This window comes from Podarcis erhardii (assembly GCF_964252035.2).
Source record: "Podarcis erhardii genome assembly, chromosome: 2".
Lineage (NCBI taxonomy): Eukaryota > Metazoa > Chordata > Lepidosauria > Squamata > Lacertidae > Podarcis > Podarcis erhardii.
The window spans coordinates 57803116-57821204 of NC_138498.1; the positions used below are offsets into that span (position 1 = coordinate 57803116).

The 18089-nt window shown below is 38.6% G+C and overlaps 1 protein-coding gene across 7 annotated transcripts in view; it reads left to right on the plus strand.

Moving 5' to 3' along the window:
- RAPGEF6 (Rap guanine nucleotide exchange factor 6) overlaps positions 1 to 18089 on the plus strand; it is a 146390-nt gene that overhangs the window by 91472 nt on the left and 36829 nt on the right. For 5 of the 7 annotated variants that reach the window (XM_081850305.1, XM_081850309.1, XM_081850307.1 and 2 more), the window contains 11 exons: positions 503 to 639; positions 1398 to 1556; positions 1988 to 2140; positions 2503 to 2667; positions 3851 to 3958; positions 4563 to 4766; positions 5296 to 5404; positions 8515 to 8758; positions 11949 to 12106; positions 13601 to 13615; positions 15555 to 15795. In XM_081850305.1, coding sequence (XP_081706431.1) covers positions 503 to 639; positions 1398 to 1556; positions 1988 to 2140; positions 2503 to 2667; positions 3851 to 3958; positions 4563 to 4766; positions 5296 to 5404; positions 8515 to 8758; positions 11949 to 12106; positions 13601 to 13615; positions 15555 to 15795 — 1693 coding nt within the window. The remainder of the gene's footprint in view (positions 1 to 502; positions 640 to 1397; positions 1557 to 1987; positions 2141 to 2502; positions 2668 to 3850; positions 3959 to 4562; positions 4767 to 5295; positions 5405 to 8514; positions 8759 to 11948; positions 12107 to 13600; positions 13616 to 15554; positions 15796 to 18089) is intronic. The other 2 variants (XM_081850306.1, XM_081850308.1) reach the window with 1 other exon arrangement.

Genomic DNA, 18089 nt, shown 5'->3' on the forward strand with positions numbered 1-18089 from the left:
CTAACAGGAAAAAGCAAGGGGTGAGAAGGTGAAAAATGGCTTTGTCATGTATAATGAGATAAGAATCCAATGTCTTTGTTCAAACCAGGTCTCTCCATAGTTTTAAGTTTGGTGATAAGTTGCAATTCAGCAGCTTCTCTTTCCAGTCTATTTCTGAAATTCCTTTGTAATAGAACAGCTATTACAGAACAACAACAAGAGTTTGCATAATGCTAAAATAGCTTTATAGCAGTTCTCATGCTTCTGCTTTCATGATAAGTTTCACTTTTTCTCATTCAAAAGTCCCATTTTTTAGTAGAAGATACCTTTGCATGCTGAAAGTCCTCTTTGATTTCAACTCATTGTAACCGCTCTTATTAACTAACTTAAATTGATGAGTGACACAAATACAGATTGAAATCCATTTTTGATATATTAAATAATACCAACCTGCATGATAGTGAAGCTTAACTAAATGTTGCCTTGCTTTGTTTCTAACATATACTTATTTTTGTTCTTATAGAACAATTACTGGAATTCATGCACCAGCTTCCAGCATTTGCAAACATGACTATGTCTGTAAGGAGAGAACTCTGCTCAGTGATGATATTTGAAGTTGTAGAACAAGCAGGAGCCATTATTCTTAATGATGGGCAAGAAGTAAGTATTGAATAATGTATGCTATGATCATGTTGCTATGTGATCATCAAACACATATAAGTATATTTTTTTTACCATGCAGATATGGGTAAAATGTTTTCAGTTTTACAGCATATGTAGCAGTGCATAACTCCCCAGTGTCATTGCATATTATCAAAAGCTCCAAAAACATTTCACAGGGGGTTTTTATGACCTACTGCTAGCTTATTTCAAATGTCAAACCATGTTTCTCTCCCTTAGATATAGGCCTGGTTTGTAACACAAACTATGGCTTAGTGAAACTGTGCAAACGTGGGCTCCCAGAGAGGTGATTGCAGCTGTTTTGTTCCTCCCTAGTCTTTTTTATTCCTGGTTTACAATGATTTGGATCTGGGCTCATGGTTAAGTTCTCTTCTCACTAGCCATGAGCTTGTAACTAAGATGCGCCATTCAAACCAAGCCATAGTTTCTCAAATGCACCTGATGAATGTTTTGAACTCAAGCAACAATACCATATCCTGAATCTTACATTAGAATGACAATCCTAATTTCTGTCTGAATATTTCATTCATCTCTGTGTTTCTTCCTGATCTGGTCATGGAAGATGGGTACCGGTTGTTAACATTACTACTAAATTAATCATTTTTATTGTTACTCCAATAGTTATATTGCTGTTGCAGAGGCATACTAAGCATCCAATGAGCCTTCTGTTTAGCTTATTGTTGATACAGTTGGATGTGTAAGATAATTGAAATGCTTTTATTGGGTTTTCTTTCTAGCTTGATTCTTGGTATGTTATTTTAAATGGCACTGTGGAAATCAGCCACCAAGATGGGAAAACGGAAAGTCTCTGTATGGGAAATAGTTTTGGAATTACTCCCTCTCTGGAAAAGCAATATATGAATGGTGTAGTTCGGACCAAAGTAGATGACTGCCAGGTAAGATAACTTCATAGTAAAACATTCTTCCATTTTCTCATTAAAAATTCTATTTAATTAATCATTCCAGAAATAAAATAGTGCAATTTTGGCTAATGGTAACCACTTTCTCATAGCATAGGTTATTCAGCAAACAGGAACCACTGCTTTCCCTACTTACCGGTATATATCAAAGTCTGCTGAAATGGGCTCAGGACAATTTTACTTTTTGAATTCAAGTTCTAGACTTCTTATCTATATGTATCAGTTGTAGTAATCTCTGAAGGTATTACAAAAATAAATAAATTATGAGGTTGAACAAGATGGAAACAGATTGATTTCTAATTACATTTTGCCATAATTATGTTATATGTGTCTAGGCTTGACTGATGGATTTTAAAAAAACAAAACGGTTTGCTTGTGTATTTATACCCCTCTCTTATTTTGCATAGTTTGTATGTATAGCCCAGCAGGATTATTGGAGAATTCTGAACCATGTTGAAAAAAATACACACAAGGTTGAAGAAGAAGGAGAAATTGTTATGGTGAAAGAGCACAGAGAGCTGGACCGTAGTGGAACCAGGAAAGGACACATTGTCATTAAGGTGATCAAAAACATAACCTTATAAAGAAGTTGTTTTATTATATTATTTCAGTTTCATAACAAAGTGATCTAGTTTCACATCTTCATAGAAGTTCTCTTCTTATGCAGTCAAATGGCTATATATTAGAAATAATGCAAATAATATGCCTCTGGGCAATTAGACATCACTCAACAATATAGTTTTTACAGACATAGATCCAAGTTGTAATGCTGTATTGGTATTCAGGAAGTATTATTAAAATAAATATGTGTCTAGGATGAAAGTTAGGAATAGGATTTATGAATATGGCTTGGTGGAGATATTACAAAATGGTATGTTGTTTTGTGGAATTATTTTATCAACTGTCATCTCTTGTTTTTAAGGCAACACCTGAACGCCTGATTACACATTTAATAGAAGAACATTCTATTGTGGATCCAACATACATTGAAGACTTTCTCTTAACATACAGAACATTTTTGGCAAGCCCCCTGGAAGTTGGGGATAAACTGTTGGAATGGTTTCAAGTAGACAGTCTCAGGGACAAGGTTAGTTTCTAGATGAGAGATAACCAAACCCTGATTGGTAATTTTCTTGTACTAGTAATAAGAAGAGCCTGCTGTATCAGGTCAGTGGCCTATCCAGGCCAGCATCAAGTTCTTACAGTGGCCAACTGGATGCTTGTGTGAAGCCCACACAACTGGCGTTCAGATGCAGAGCATAGCCCTTACGGCTAGTATCCATTGATAGTCTCCTCCTCCTTGAATTTGTCCAGTCCTCTTTAAAGCCCCCAAGTTGGTGGTTATTACTGTCTCACCCCCGTGGGGGTGAGTTCCATATTTTAACTATGTTCAATACCCTAAATCTTTCAACATTCAGGTTCAGGTGTTATGGCAGAGGGAGAAAAGCTTCTCTATCCACTTTCTTCATGCTGTTGCCTAATAAAAGTCTCTGCCATCATATACCAGAGCTGGGGGATGGGGAAAACATGCGAGAAATAAACTCATTTATGATTCAGATATTTCCGGTGTATTTTGAACTTTTATTCTTGCTTCATCTTTATGCCTAGGTATTTCAGTTCACACCCATGAACCAGTCACTGTTTTAATTTTCAGCTAAGAGATATCCCAAGTAAAGTAATTATCGCTAAAAAAGAATTAGTCATAAGTAGTAGGACCTCAGAAGTTGTATACCATTATATGTTTACACATATAAAGGCATTGCCCTCAGAACAGGAAGTAACATTTTATGTGGTTAGAGAACTTAGATAGATATCTTTGAAAAACATTTTTGTTTTAAACTGACAAGGTATCTGACAGACTGCCAGTTGTGCAGTAATTTTATAGCCCAATTGACTCCTCTGTCAAAAAAATGAAGATGGAAATTCTACCTTTATTAGTGTAAGTCTCATAGAAGCAGCCATTGCAAATGACAAATATTTTGCAAGTGTAGCAACTTTGAAAGACTGATTCATAAGAAAACCATGGAAGAGAGATAGTACTCCAGGTGCTGAGTTGTAGGCCTGTTCTCTATGGTAAAAAAGATCATCATTTTATTTTTTTAAAAAATGTATAAAAGCATAGACAAATTGGCTCATAGAGTGGAAAGGTATATAGTTGGTACAAAAGCTACTTGACTGGTTGTTAGTGCCAAAACTATATTAAGAATAGCAACCTAATTTCCTCTTACAAATAAAACTTGTATTAACTTCACATATGTACTTGTTCTTAGGTTACACGAGTTGTACTATTGTGGGTGAACAACCATTTTAATGATTTTGAGGGAGATCCAGCCATGACACGTTTTTTGGAAGAATTTGAAAAAAACTTGGAAAATGCGGTAGGAACCTAAATAAATTGAGTTTTGTGCTGCATCATGCATTTTTAAAAGCAGCTCTTACTATAGCAAAAACATTTGTAGAAGGTTTTCTTTTAAGTTTTAATTATTTATTTATTAGATTTTTATTGATACAGCAAGAAAAGAAAAAAGAGTAAACACAAATACCGAATTACACACAGGAATAACAATAAACACCAAATTTTCTTAACAAACAATAAAAAATAAATTGGTCTTAACTCTAAAGACCCGACCTCCCATCTGTTCCTTATTTCAGTTTCCTATTACTTCTTGCCAGTACACACTTTTATCATAATTTAACTTTTTCTTAATATATCTTAATTCTTATATCTACCTTGCAGCTATTACTGAAGTTCCTCGAATGCTGCAACCATTTGTAGAAGGTTTTAACTGAGTACTGCATACTTCTTTCAAAGGGCTTTTTATTATAGAGATAATGCAGATAATGCTGTTTCATGGCACAGTTATGGCAAATAATGGGTTGATGTGATTAGGTGGTGAGGTAGTTCTGTGTAATTTTACCATTACATGATTTGGTCTCACCTAATTCTAGATGGGAGATATTCATGTGTTTTACAATTTACAGAAAATGAAAGGGCACCTCAGATTACTAAACATTGCCTGTGCAGCCAAGGCAAAATGGAGACAAATCACATTGCAGAAGGCTTCTAGAGACTCCCCACTCTTCTTCAGCCTCCTTGGAGGAAGTGAAAAATGTTTTGGTATTTTTGTGGAGACAGTAGAACCAGGAAGCAAAGCAGCAGAAGCTGGGCTTAAACGTGGTGATCAGGTAAAGTAAAACCCGGTGTCTTATTTACAATCATATATCTGCTTTGGTTAAGTCAAGTATATTCAACCAAAGAAATTGATTTCAGATATTTGTTGTGTTGGGCTGATTTAGAGATCTCGGCTAAAACCACACTTTTCATACCACATCCCTCTCATGTTCCTTGGTTTGTTTAATGATGGTTTGACCTGTTTTCTAAATTAATAGCTTTGCCTCCATAACGTGATGAGAAATTTATATTGTGAAAAACCAAATTATTCTCAAGATTGGTTATGGTAGTCAAATGGAAAATGTAACAATTGAAAGTGAAAGACAAACATATGTAAACAGTCTAAACAGGGGAGCAATTCTTTCTGCCGTGATGTTTTGTAAAAATGCTGCTTTTGTAACTTGTGAGGCATTAAATAAGGCTGGTTTCAAAACATATTTTTAGAAATGAGCTGAATTTCAAAAAAAGTGGATTAAGATTCCGTGTTGGTAATACTCCATCTTTCTTTATAACAAAATTCTCTTTTCCTGCATTATTTTAAAGGTAATGGAAGTAAATGGGCAAAACTTTGAGAATATTACATTTGCAAAAGCCACTGAAATCTTGAGAAACAATACTCATCTTTCCATCACTGTAAAAACAAATATTTTTGGTGAGTACCGTTGTATAAGCCATATAAATGATATCGCTTAGAGATATTGGCCAAAGAACTACTTTGAAGGTTTTAGTAAGTTCATGAGGTTTTTGAAAGTAATTTCCTTTAAAATTTAAGAACTGCATGCATAGACACCCATTACATTCCCAAGCTGCTTTTGAAGCTCCCACCCACCCAGTTTTAAATTTCCTTTATACACCAAAGGGATGGTGGAGGAAGGTGCTGGTTAAGAAATGCAGTAAGCCTGCCACTTACATGCATTTAACTTGTATGCATTCAGCATTAGGCGTGTGGCAAAAAAAGAAGGAGAGGAGAGGGGAAGGAAAGGCAAAGGGGGGCAGGGCTCTGTGAAAAACAGCTTTAGCAGCCCCATTTGCCCTTGAAACTAATGTGCTTTGGCTGTACTCAAATTTGGCTTTATGTTACCCCCACAACATAACTCTTGCATAAATTGCAGGCTTACTGTATGCTCAAATAACTCTTGGTGCACAGGACTAGTTATAGTTTTAGGACACTGTCCTTATCTTAAAGGTCTATAAAAAATCCTGAATTTTGTCTACTGTGGCACTTGAAAAAGTGATGACCTACATCTAGAGGTGACAGGCCATACAGTAAAGCTTCACATTTTAGTCCAACAGAAAATTTCCTAAGGGTGTTTGATTTTCTCTCTAAAGTGGTAACTATTACTTCCGCTTCTTTTGGACCTGATTCTCCCTTCTCTCCCCTTCTATTTTGTCACAATCTTTATCCAAGTACAGTGGTACCTCGGGTTAAGAACTTAATTCATTCCGGAGGTCCATTCTTAACCTGAAACTGTTCTTAACCTGAAGCACCACTTTAGCTAATGGAGCCTCCTGCTGCCGCCGTGCACCAGCATGGAATTTCTATTCTCATCCTGAGGTAAAGTTCATAACCAGAGGTACTATTTCTGGGTTAGAGGAGTCTGTAACCTGAAGCATATGTACCCGAGGTACTACTGTATGCTTTTCATATGTTTGATATCAACATAGAAGTCAAAATGTGTCATGTGCAAGCCACCTTTAAGGGAAAAAAATGTAATAGCGAAATATAGTTGACGTGATCATTGTGTCCTTCCTGCCCCCTCTGTTGCAGCCTTTGGAAAACCTACTCCTGTAAGTCAGGGTATCCTTCGCAGTAGCATGGGATATGGTGCTGGAAATTGCTCTGGGAAGGACTAATCAGTGAAATATTGACACCCCCTGAATGAGTAGAAACAATAGTGAGACGAGATATATGAGATGTTTTTACAAAATGAATTGGTCTAAGTTAATTTTTTTCAATTGTGCAGCTATGTAGATAGACAGATCCCTCTATTGATGGATTCCAAGTTTCTTTTGTCAGATGTAACAGCTTCAAGGTGCTTGCCTTGTTTGTTGCTCATGAAAATTCATGAATGTCTGCTGAAGTCCTTGGCAGGAGTTTTATTTGCTGATTTAATGGATTTGTGTTTAACTCTTTCCCCCATATTCTGTATGATCCGAAGCACCACCCAGACCCTACTGCTATATTTTAATCTCTTATTCAAATCTACACAAAAAATTCCTTCCAGTAGCACCTTAAAGACCAACTAAGTTAGTTCATACCTAGAACTAACTTAGTTGGTCTTTAAGGTGCTACTGGAAGGAATTTTTTGTTTTGACTATGGCAGACCAACACGGCTACCTATCTGTAACTCAAATCTACACATATGTCATATAGCACAACTTGATTTTACATAGCTTGAGCTGTCCAAAAAGCAAAAACGTGAACGATCAATACTTAATTGCTTGTAGCATTTGCAGCAGGGAAAAAGCATTTGAACTATAAATTATATGGCAAATGTAGTCTTAACTCTGCAACCTCAGATGCACAATAGAGGGAGCCTCTTAGATAAGTTAAGCCACATCTTTCATATTACTGTAGTGTGCTCTTACTCTGGTTTTCACACTAAAATAATTTTTAGGAGATAATGGCTGGGATCCAAGGGATCTTTTGCATCACATTCTCGCACACTCTTTGAAACATCATCCCTGAAGGTTGAGGATATTCTAGAGCCGCATTCTGTGAGGTGCAAGAGACTGCAAATCAGAATGGAAAGTTCAGCCTTTGCTTTTTTTTCAAACCTCTTTGGATCCTGGCCAGTATTTGATTACTAGTTATAAGTAATATATTTGAAGAAAGATATTGGATTAGGACTGCATTGAATAGTCTTTTAGGATAAAATGAAGTTGTCATGTATGAGAATTCATTGTGAAAACTATGTTGAAGCAACCAAAACCAGCAACAAACCTTGCTACTTAAGTCGGGGGAATAGACAAGGAAGGGCGAAGAGCAGAGGAGCTAAGGTCAGATTCTGTCTAAATATGATAGGCTGCCTTAGTGGTCAACAGAATTACAAACCAGGTTTACCTGGGGATATTTGCTCTTCTTCAGATTGGCCTAGATTTTAGCATGGCACCACATGCAGACTGGCTCCCAGGTGGTTCAGCTTAGAGATGGCTATTCATTGATTTGTTACACATCATACATACCTCAAACTGACACTGACCCATCTATGTCTAAAAGCTTTTAGATGTAGATTGTGTATGGAGAAATATGATAATATCAGGAATGCATTTATAGAAATTATAAAACCTGTTAATAATTTTCTACTTGTTAGAATAACCATACTACTTATATAACCATATGATGTATTGTACCACAGTTTCAAGCACATTTTTCTTTTCTTTTGACTTTTCTCCACCTTTTCTCCACTTCATTTTTCTACTAAAATAATATTTCTCTACTGAAAATTTATGTTTTCAATAAAACAACTTTTTTTTAAAAAAAAAACCTGACTTTGACCCACACCAAAGCTTCTATAGAGTTTTGAATCCTAATGTTCGCTTTCATTTTTGTGCATCTTAAGCTGTGCTCTCTCAAGGAAATATATATGCTTTAGGATTTTGGCCATTTGCTGCCGATTTGGATCCTTAAAAGCAAAACTATGATAAAATGGAACACATTTTTAAATGTTCCTTTTTAGGATTTAGCATAATCCTAATAATAATAAATAATAATAATACTGGATGAATGAATGTGTAACATTTTGACTTTCTTTTCTACAGTGTTCAAAGAGCTGCTTAGCAGGATAGGGCAGGAGAAGAATGGAGTTCCTCATATTCCAAAAATTGCAGAAAAGAAAAATAATCGCTATTCCATCCCAGATATTCCTGGAGATGTCGAACAGATGTTTCCACGCGAAAAAGGAAACAAGAAAATAAAAGCAAACACTGTGTCTGGTGGAAGAAACAGAATAAAGAAAATTTTAGACAAGACGCGATTCAGCATCTTACCTCCGAAATTGTTCAGGTATGATAAAATACTTTCTCATAAACTTAGGATTTTTCTACAACCTTTTCTATAACTAGACAAGAAAAGACTGTTGGTGGAAATGCAGTTTCCCTCCTTTAAAGCTGCAGACTGTGACAATCCCTCTCTTTTACTTGCGGTGCACTAGGGAAGGCAAGTGGTATATGCCTTGATCTATGCTGCCTAATCCAAAGCTCCACAACTAAAAGTCTTTTCTGTTCATTTCAGCACCAAAAGCACTTCGGTGAAAGGGCTGTTTCCTTCTCTGTGCCCTATTCCTAGGCTAAGCTTTTGTGTACATCCCAATAGCCTTTTGCGGGAAGGCTCTTCCACTATTAGTGAATGGAGAATATCTGTTGGCTGGGTTTGAGTATATTTATAATTTTTAAACTGCCCCAGAGCTTCCAATTCCTTCTCACTCTCTGATTTCAAGCCACTCTCCTTTATGAAAAGCAAAAGCAAAGTAGTCATTGCTTATTTCTCTCTTGTTGTTTAATCTCCCTTTATTTGTATACAGACTTTTTTTTTTTGCTAACTATAATTGTATAAATTTGCTATTCATCTTGATAATCACTGCTCAACAATAGTCACCAGCCATCTAGCAGTAATGATCCCCCACCCTCGCTACATTCTTTTCCTCCTTAGAAACAAACTTATGTCCATTATTTGGTCTCTTTGGCTGTGCTTCCAAGGGGTGTGTGCACAGCAAATTAGACCTAGTGTTTCTTCATCTAAAGTGACCGATGGCTTAGTCAGCTGACCTGTCCTCTAGCACACCCAGGAATAGTTGGAGTTTAGTTTGCCAGACATGTTGAAATCCCACTAACAATAATATTAAGAAGATTGCTGATTTGTGAACTAGATTGTGCATCCCTTCATCGACATCCCTTTTGTCTTTCTTATCTAGGAAAATTTCCAACTATCTAAATTTTATTACTTGCATTATTCCTTGTTATTTTTTGTTAGTATCTGGAACATTTTGTAAACCAAGTTAAATAAGCATTCTCTGTTTCAAAAGAAGTAGTCTATTACTAGAGGGTCAGATAGAGCTTCTAGAGAAAGCTCCATCAGTTATAGACAGTACTAAGACCTACAGTTTTTCTAACAGCAGTCATTCTCTATAGCTTTTTGCACATCAGTCTGTGAATAGTTACTCTCTCTGGCTTGGTGTTTCTTGACCTCAGTTATTTTCCATTGCTCTATTAATGGATTGTGACTGACAGAATAAATAAAAAAAAAAACACACAGGCAGAAATAGGATGAAAGACTCACTTGTCCCTACTGGAAACATACTTTTATTACCTGGTAGCACATCCCATGTATTGACCTTGGTTTTGGCACCTTTTTGAACCAAAAAAAGTAAGTCTAAAACCACAGTTGTATTATTGTGAAGTTTAATTATGAGATAGTTTTCTCTCTTGTGCCTCTGTGTAGTCACACGTATGGGAATATGCATATACTTCCCCTTATGCAGAGCCATATTGACTTTTGTTAAGGTCTTTCAGTTTTTATTTAATTAATTTAGTCAATATATGTCACATTCTTCCTCCCAAAGGAGCCCAGGTCACCAAACACATTACTTACAATATCATTAAAAACATCTTAGCTGAAACTGGACCTTTCAGAATATGATTACTGGGACTAACCTGTGCTGAACACAGCTTATCTTTTACTTTTGTACTCACTGCTCTTATGTTGCTACTGTTACCGTATTGTTATTATGGTTCATTGTTTTTTAATTTACAAAAACTAAAGATAAAACTTAAAAATAGTGAAACTAATAATGAGGGGGACAGATGCACCTCATCAGAGAGGGCATTCTGCAAATGGGGGAAAACCACTGCGGAGGCCTTGCCATGGGTCAGTGCCAACTGAGCAGTCCCCAATGGCAGCACCAACAAAGTCTCACCTGCTGATGGTGGGTGATATAGGGGAAGATGCTCTTTTAGGAATTTGGGTTCTAATCCACTTAGGGTTTTGTATGCTAATACTTATACATTGAATTAGGCCCAGTAGCTCACTGGCAGCCAGCAGCTTCAGGACTCAAGACCTATGGTTCCATCAGGCTGCCTCACTTACCAGCTTAGCAATTTCATTCTGTACTAGTTGCAGCCTCTGAACCATCTTCAAAGATAGCCCCATATATATCACATTATAGTAATACAGAAGGCAGACCACCAGATCATGGACAACTATATCAGTCCAAGGATGGTCATAGCTGGCAAATCAGCCTAAGCTCAGCATAAGCAATCCTAACCAAAGAAACAACTTGAGACTCTAGTGAGATCTCTAACGAGTCCAGGAGTATTCCCAGGTTACGAATCTGTTTTGAGAGTGCAGTCCCTCTCAGAACAGGCCTTGCATCTTATTCAAAGACACGCGAACCACTCACAGCACTTCCATCTTATCAGGATTCAGCCTCAGTTTATTGTTCCCCATTCAGTCCATCACTGAGGAAGACTAAAGTAAGCCAGTCTCTCAGCAGAGCTGGTGGAATAGGCGCCATCTTGCAGAATTCTGACATTCACTCTGAAGCCTATTGATTCTGCAGAGCCTTGGGAAGGCAGTGAAGAACTTACGAGAGAATCTGTCCTCCATCAGTGAATTTCCTTATTATGGAAATGAGCCAAATAAAACACAGTGGGCCAAAAGGCACCCTCCCCTTTTACAAGGAGTTCCTTGTGAGATGAGAGGACTTCAGATATTATTCACTTCCTGAGGAAGCCAAACAGGAGGCTAGTAAGGGACAGACCAAGGCCCTGAAGCTCATCAGTCTTGCATAGGAGAAACACAAACCAACAGTATAGCCATCTTCTTGACCTTCATGGGGTAATATGCATCAGATAATCAGATGCTGCAGAGAAAGAGAAGTGTTAGCAGGCTAAAAGGAGCACTAGTACAAGTGCTGTAACTGCTTCCAAGATACAGAACCTTCTGCATTAGCAGCCCTGCACTCTTCAATCTATGGATGTGCAGTGCATACTCTGAAAGGAGGTTTCGGTAAGCCATTCAGTTTTACCTTGAACCTTAGAGACGCAGCAGCCTGTAAACAACAAGAAGAGCAGGTTATTATTTAAGATCTCATGCTTCCATTGTTAGTGAAAATTATACCATGTTTTGCTTCATTTGTGTAGAATAACTATGCTTTTGTTTCATTTAAACACTGACACCTTCTAAAACTTCCTTGCAGTGATGGTAGTGTAAGCCAGTCACAGGACGACAGCATTGTGGGGACAAGGCAATGCAGACACAGTTTGGCAATTATGCCTATTCCTGGCACACTCTCGTCCAGCAGTCCTGATCTCTTGCAGCCTACAACCAGCATGTTGGATTTTTCTAACCCTTCAGGTAAAAAGACCCTCAAAAACAAAAACATGATTTACATGTTTTTGTAAATCATCATTGACAATCCAATACGTGGTTGGCTACTTATGGAGGCAAGTTAAATGCAGTTGCCAGAATTTGTGACTCTGATGCACACCTCAGGAGCTGTTGGGTTAGTATTTTGGAGCCAGCCTTCTGAAAGCTGTGTTGCTGATGCTGCTTACCAGTATGGGTTGGGGCGGAACAGCAGTAAGGGCGGGGCAGCAGGGAGGGTTCTGTGGGTGCAGAAAATCCAGCATTCCCATCTAAACACCTATGTAGCCCCAACCTCATCACTACTCTTCCCCTCCTCTACACTGTTCCTGTAAGCAGCAGCAGCAGCAACAACAATGCCACTGTCGGGACGATGGCTCCACCACACAGCCCTGCTATGCCACCTGACACATCTATACAATTTGGATTTGCCAGATTATTCTAGATACGTGTCAAGCAGTGTTAAAAGAATAAATGAAAAGAACAAAGAAGAAAACAATAGGTTTCTATATTCACAGAGGCTTCCTGTGCTCATTAGTGCTTTACACAGTACAGATTTGTTTCTAATGGGGCAAGTTAATGCATTTATCATCATGCTTTCATAGCTACTACATTTTTAACCATATACTGTTTGAAGTGTTTTAAGAAAATGGAAGACTACGCCCCCAAACCTTTTATTCTGCCAGCAAGTATATCATCCCAGAGGTACCTTTTCTGACACAAATGAGGTGCTATTGAGGAAGCCACCAAATTTACCTTTTGTAATTTTTTGCTTACAACTAAGCAAGTCTACAAACTGGATTACGGGAGCTGTGTGCTTCCCAAAAGTTTTGTCCTGCCTTCAACTACCAGGGTATGGTAGTTGAGATGTTGCTCAGCCTGATGACCTTGTAGTGCCAGTGGGAAACCGCTCTTCAGATAGGTACCAATAGTACTTTCTATCAGTGGAGAAATATCAACTGGATTCCACCTATCAAAGTTAATTAATTGGCAGTGTGCATATCCAGACGCTATTGACCCATGATCATTGCTGACCTAAACACCTCTTTGTTCCTTACTGTGTCAATCTCTTTACAAAACTTAGTGTGCGTCTTCTACCGTCACATCTTTTCACTGCAGTAATCTAAATCACACCTAGGCCTCTTAGAAACAAAACAAGAAAAACTCTTTTTTGTTTTTATACCCAGATCACATTTTTAGCTTAATTATGCATTCTGACAACACATTGTGGCATAACTTTATGTTTATGTAACAGTTTATGTAGCAACTTCTGTTTACACTTGAAGAGATTTCTTTTCAATTATGTTAGCTGTGATTAGCTAATATTTCTCAGAGGTAACAAGGAATCAGATTATTGGTATACAGTTTTTAATAAGAGGAAAATCAAAGTAACTTGTTTTCATATCCACACATATACAGTGTGTGACTAATGATGTCAGTGTAAAGTCTGGATCCTGACTTTCCTCCCTTCTTTTTATCCTGCAGCGGTTGGTTTTTACTGTAAGTATTCCAATCACTGGCAACCTGATGATTTTATAATGTGTTATTTTTTTAAAAAAATGTATTTTTGAAATTCTACTTTAAATAGTAACATTTTTCTAAGCAGTCAAAGTGGTGAAGCCATTTTTCAGAAGTATAGCTGAACCTGTTTTGTTTCAGTGTCTATAATCTTTCAGTGTCTAATCTTTCAACATATGTGTGAGTCAGACTATGTAATAATTCTTTGATCGCTGTGCAAGTATTAGCTTGCAACATACTCTAAATTATTGCTCCTTTGAGGATTAGAGATGGCTGACTTTTGTTCCTAAAGTTTCTCATAAATATAATGGCACTTTCCTATAAAATACCTACCTTGTCATGACAGTCAGGTTTTGAGAAATGCATCTATGCAGGACAGAGATTAATTCAGTGGAGTACCAAAAGTACATGAAGTATGTGGCCTACATGGAGGTGCAAAAATTGTGTGGAGCAAGGGTGACTGTTGCAGATTTTTTGAAAAAAGTTCTCCATGCCTGTCCATCCTATCTTTGCTGTTAGGATTGATAGAAATACTGTAACTCCATTAGAGCCATTGTGGCTTAGTGGTAGGATTGCTGGACTAGGACCGAGGAGACCCAAAATTACACCTTCTAAGGTATCTTTGGAATGAAGAAGGTGTAGGAGTTATACTCCTGTTCTTCAGCCTTGGTGTTTTGTTTTGATTTGTTGTTTTGGAGGGGGCAGTTGCAAAAGGTTACAGGACTTGCTATCTTATAGTAAGGTAGTTTTAGGGTGGTGAAAGTACAATTATAGCACAATCCTATACACAATCCTATTGGATGTAAATACTACTGAGTTCAAATCATTAGAATGATTCAGAAATACTGCTTTTGTTGAACACTTCAAACAGGAGAGAGAAAGAGGATGAATTTATAGGGCTTGTGCTTTTATAGCAAATTTGAATGCCAGCTGTTGGGAATTAATTACTTGTGTAACTGATGTCTGATTCAGATATGCAGCCAAAACATGTGGTTAAGTCTTTCCCATACTGTACCATTTCAGATTGCAGGTGGAAGATAGCAGATTTCAGTGTTGCCCTATGCCAACCTTTGCCAGCCTGTTGTCCTCCAAATTTTGTGGATTACAACTCCTATCATCCCCAGTTGATAGGAGTTGTAGTCTAAAACAGTTGAAAAGGGTACCAGGTAGATGACAGCTTTGCTCTTGGAAAGAGAAGAGAGTTGTCCTTGTCTTCTCTTGCTATGCTAGTTTTGTTTTTCCAAGGACAGGGATTCTACACATGTGGTTCTCTACCACCACCTGCACCACGAGCCATGTTTTATCTGCATGTTAAAATCAGATCTGTCTGACATTGAGTCACATCTGGCTCTCTTCTGAAAAGCCCATTTTATAAGTTTGTTAATTGACTTTGGTGATACAGGGCAACATGAAGAAAAGAAGCACGTGGTCATTTAAATTATATAGCACTCTGCACTCTATCAGCTGAATTTTCCAAACCAATTCAGCTTCACAAAGAATAAATTGTCTATAAGAAAAATGAATCAATAAACTAAACTTGAAGCTTAGAGCCTCATTGATTTATGATACACTTACTACTTGTCATAATCCACATCAGTCGTCAAGTGCAGTTATTTTCTAAATTACGTTAGCATTATGTAACACTGAAGGTCCAGAACAAAGAGCTACCTATTTGATCAGTGGGCACAGGGAGAATCAAAACCTTAAAAATAAATTTGTGGCTATAGAAAGAAATTATATTTTTTTAAAGATAACATACATGCAATGTAAATTTTCATTGCTTTTGCTGAGCAAACAATAGTACACATATGCTTACATGAAACAGCTATTTATTGTGACAGAAAACAAAGCTATATAATTTTTAAAAAACTTAACATCATTTTAAGGGAATAACTGTATACTTCTAATTTTTTTAACCTAGACATTCCAGATCAGGTTATAAGAGTTTTCAAAGCTGATCAACAGAGCTGTTACATTATCATAAGCAAAGACACTACAGCAAAAGAAGTTGTAAGCCATGCAGTCCACGAATTCAATTTGACAGGAGGCTCAGAGACCTATTCTCTCTGTGAGGTTTCTGTGAGTCCCGAAGGAGTTATCAAACAGAGAAGGCTTCCTGATCAGTTCTCAAAGTTAGCCGATCGGATTCAGCTGAATGGAAGGTAGGTCTGCTTGCATCTTTAAGTAAAGCACAGAAGTAAGAAAATTGTAGAAAAATAAAATAAAAAGAGGAATCTCTTCCAATGAGCATAACACTACATTTACTTTCTCTAATGTTAGAAGAGCCTGTGGAGTATAGTGGTTGGATTAGTGTTGAGAGACCAGGGTTTTAATTCCTGCTAAGGCTGTGTGATAAATCGCCATATTGTTGAAATATTGAAATAACATTGTGATAAGTGTTTCAACAAGGCAATATACCGGTGAACAAAAGATGGAACTTAACAGCTTCCCAGGGGGTAGCCCAGCTGAACCAATACTTTACAGATAAAAGGTAAAGGGACCCCTGACCATTAGGTCGTGACCGACTCTGGGGTTGCGGTGCTCATCTCGCTTTATTGGCCGAGGGAGCCGGTGTACAATTTCCGGGTCATGTGGCCAGCATGACTAAGCCGCTTCTGGCGAACCAGAGCAGCGCACGGAAATGCCGTTTACCTTCCTGCCAGAGTGGTACCTACTTATCTACTTGCACTTTGAAGTGCTTTCGAACTGCTAGGTTGGCAGGAGCAGGGACCAAGCAACAGGAGCTCACCCCATTGCGGGGATTCGAACCGCCGACCTTCTGATTGGCAAGTCCTAGGCTCTGTGGTTTAACCCACAGTGCCACCCGCGTCCCGTACAGATAGTTTTCAGATAAATTGCAGGCAGCTTGTCTCCTTTGTTTGTTCTCTCCCTCCTCCCTCCTAACCAGTAAGAAATGACAATAAGTGTCAGGGTTTTAGGGAGAGAGGAGACAGAGAGCGAGGGCGAGGAGGAAGAGGACGACAACGAGCCGAGGTTGTCCCAAAGTCCGTCTAGCGAATCAGAGGATTCCCAGAAGGGAGCCCCCCTGGTCAGGCCAAGGGGCAATAGAGAGGGAAGCAGTCAGAAAGAGGGGAACGAAGAGGGAATCCCCAGTGGGAGTGGCAAAGCGGGACCAGCTCCCCCGTCGGAACGGAGTGGAGGGGGGGGGGAGTTGCCAGTGTGTCAGAAAGAGCAGGACAGGAAGGAGGAAGGGGGAGGAGTTCGGAGCAAGACGTCCTGCCTGAAAGGGAGGAGTGTAGTACCGAGAGCAGCGTAACTGTAGAAAGGAAGGTGAGAGGCAACGTACGCGCGCCAAGTTCAAATATAGAGGCGCGCGGAAATGAGGAGAGCTCTGAGGAGGAGCCTGGTGCCAAAGCACGAAGGAGGGGGGAGCAGGCGGGAGAAGACTCAGCCTCTGGGGAGTCCCGGAAAGAGGGAAGACAGGGGGGCAGGAAGACCCTGCGGAAAAGGAAAGAGAGGAAAAGGTGGAGCAGTACAAGCCTCTTAAATTGGTGCAGGGGAGGGACGGACTCAGAGGGGACTTCTAACATCTAAGGGTAACAGATGCGGAGCCACGGAGTTGGGATGTAATGGCTACAATGATCTTCAATAAATCCTTTTGTACATAACTTGGACTGGACTTTGGTCTCTTGTGAGCTGGGACCTCGGGTGGCTCTGACAATAAGCCTTCACACAAACCAGCAAACTCTTTAAGTGGAAATATATTGGTGAAACTGAAAGAGTTTGCTGGTTTGTGTGAAGGCTTATTGTCTTCTTACCAGTTACAGATAGGTAGCCGTGTTGGTCTGCCATGGTCAAAACAAAATAAAAAAATTCCTTCCAGTAGCACCTTAAAGACCAACTGAGTTAGTTCTAGGTATGAGCTTTCGTGTGCATGCACGAAATCTGAAGAAGTGTGCATGTATCTGAAGAAGTGTGAAGGTATCTGAAGAAGTGTGCATGCACACGAAAGCTCATACCTAGAACTAACTCAGTTGGTCTTTAAGGTGCTACTGGAAGGAATTTTTTTATTTTGTTTTGTCTTCTTACCAGTTCAGCTACTTATGCAGAGCCTGCTAACAATTCAGGATGAACCTCACACAGCTAGAAAATCAAAGATCCAGCGGCAAAGTAAACAAAGAACACAAACAAAGAAATAGAAAGCACTTCTTTCTTCCCTCACACTCACCCCTGCGAGGGGAAAAATGAGGGAAAGAGTTTTTATTTTTATTTTCTGGTGGTGTTTATGTTTGTTGGTTTCCCCTAAATAGCTTTCATCCATATTAAAAAGGAAGGTTTTTTTATTATTATTTCAAGGAGACTATCTTTTTGCTTGCTTGCCCTCCTTCCTTCACTTTGATAAAAAGGGAACGATTGCTAGGATGAGGGCTTTTGGGGGGCCCTTCTCTCTGTGTATGTGTGTGTGTGGGGGGGGTAATGGAGGGGAGAAGATTTA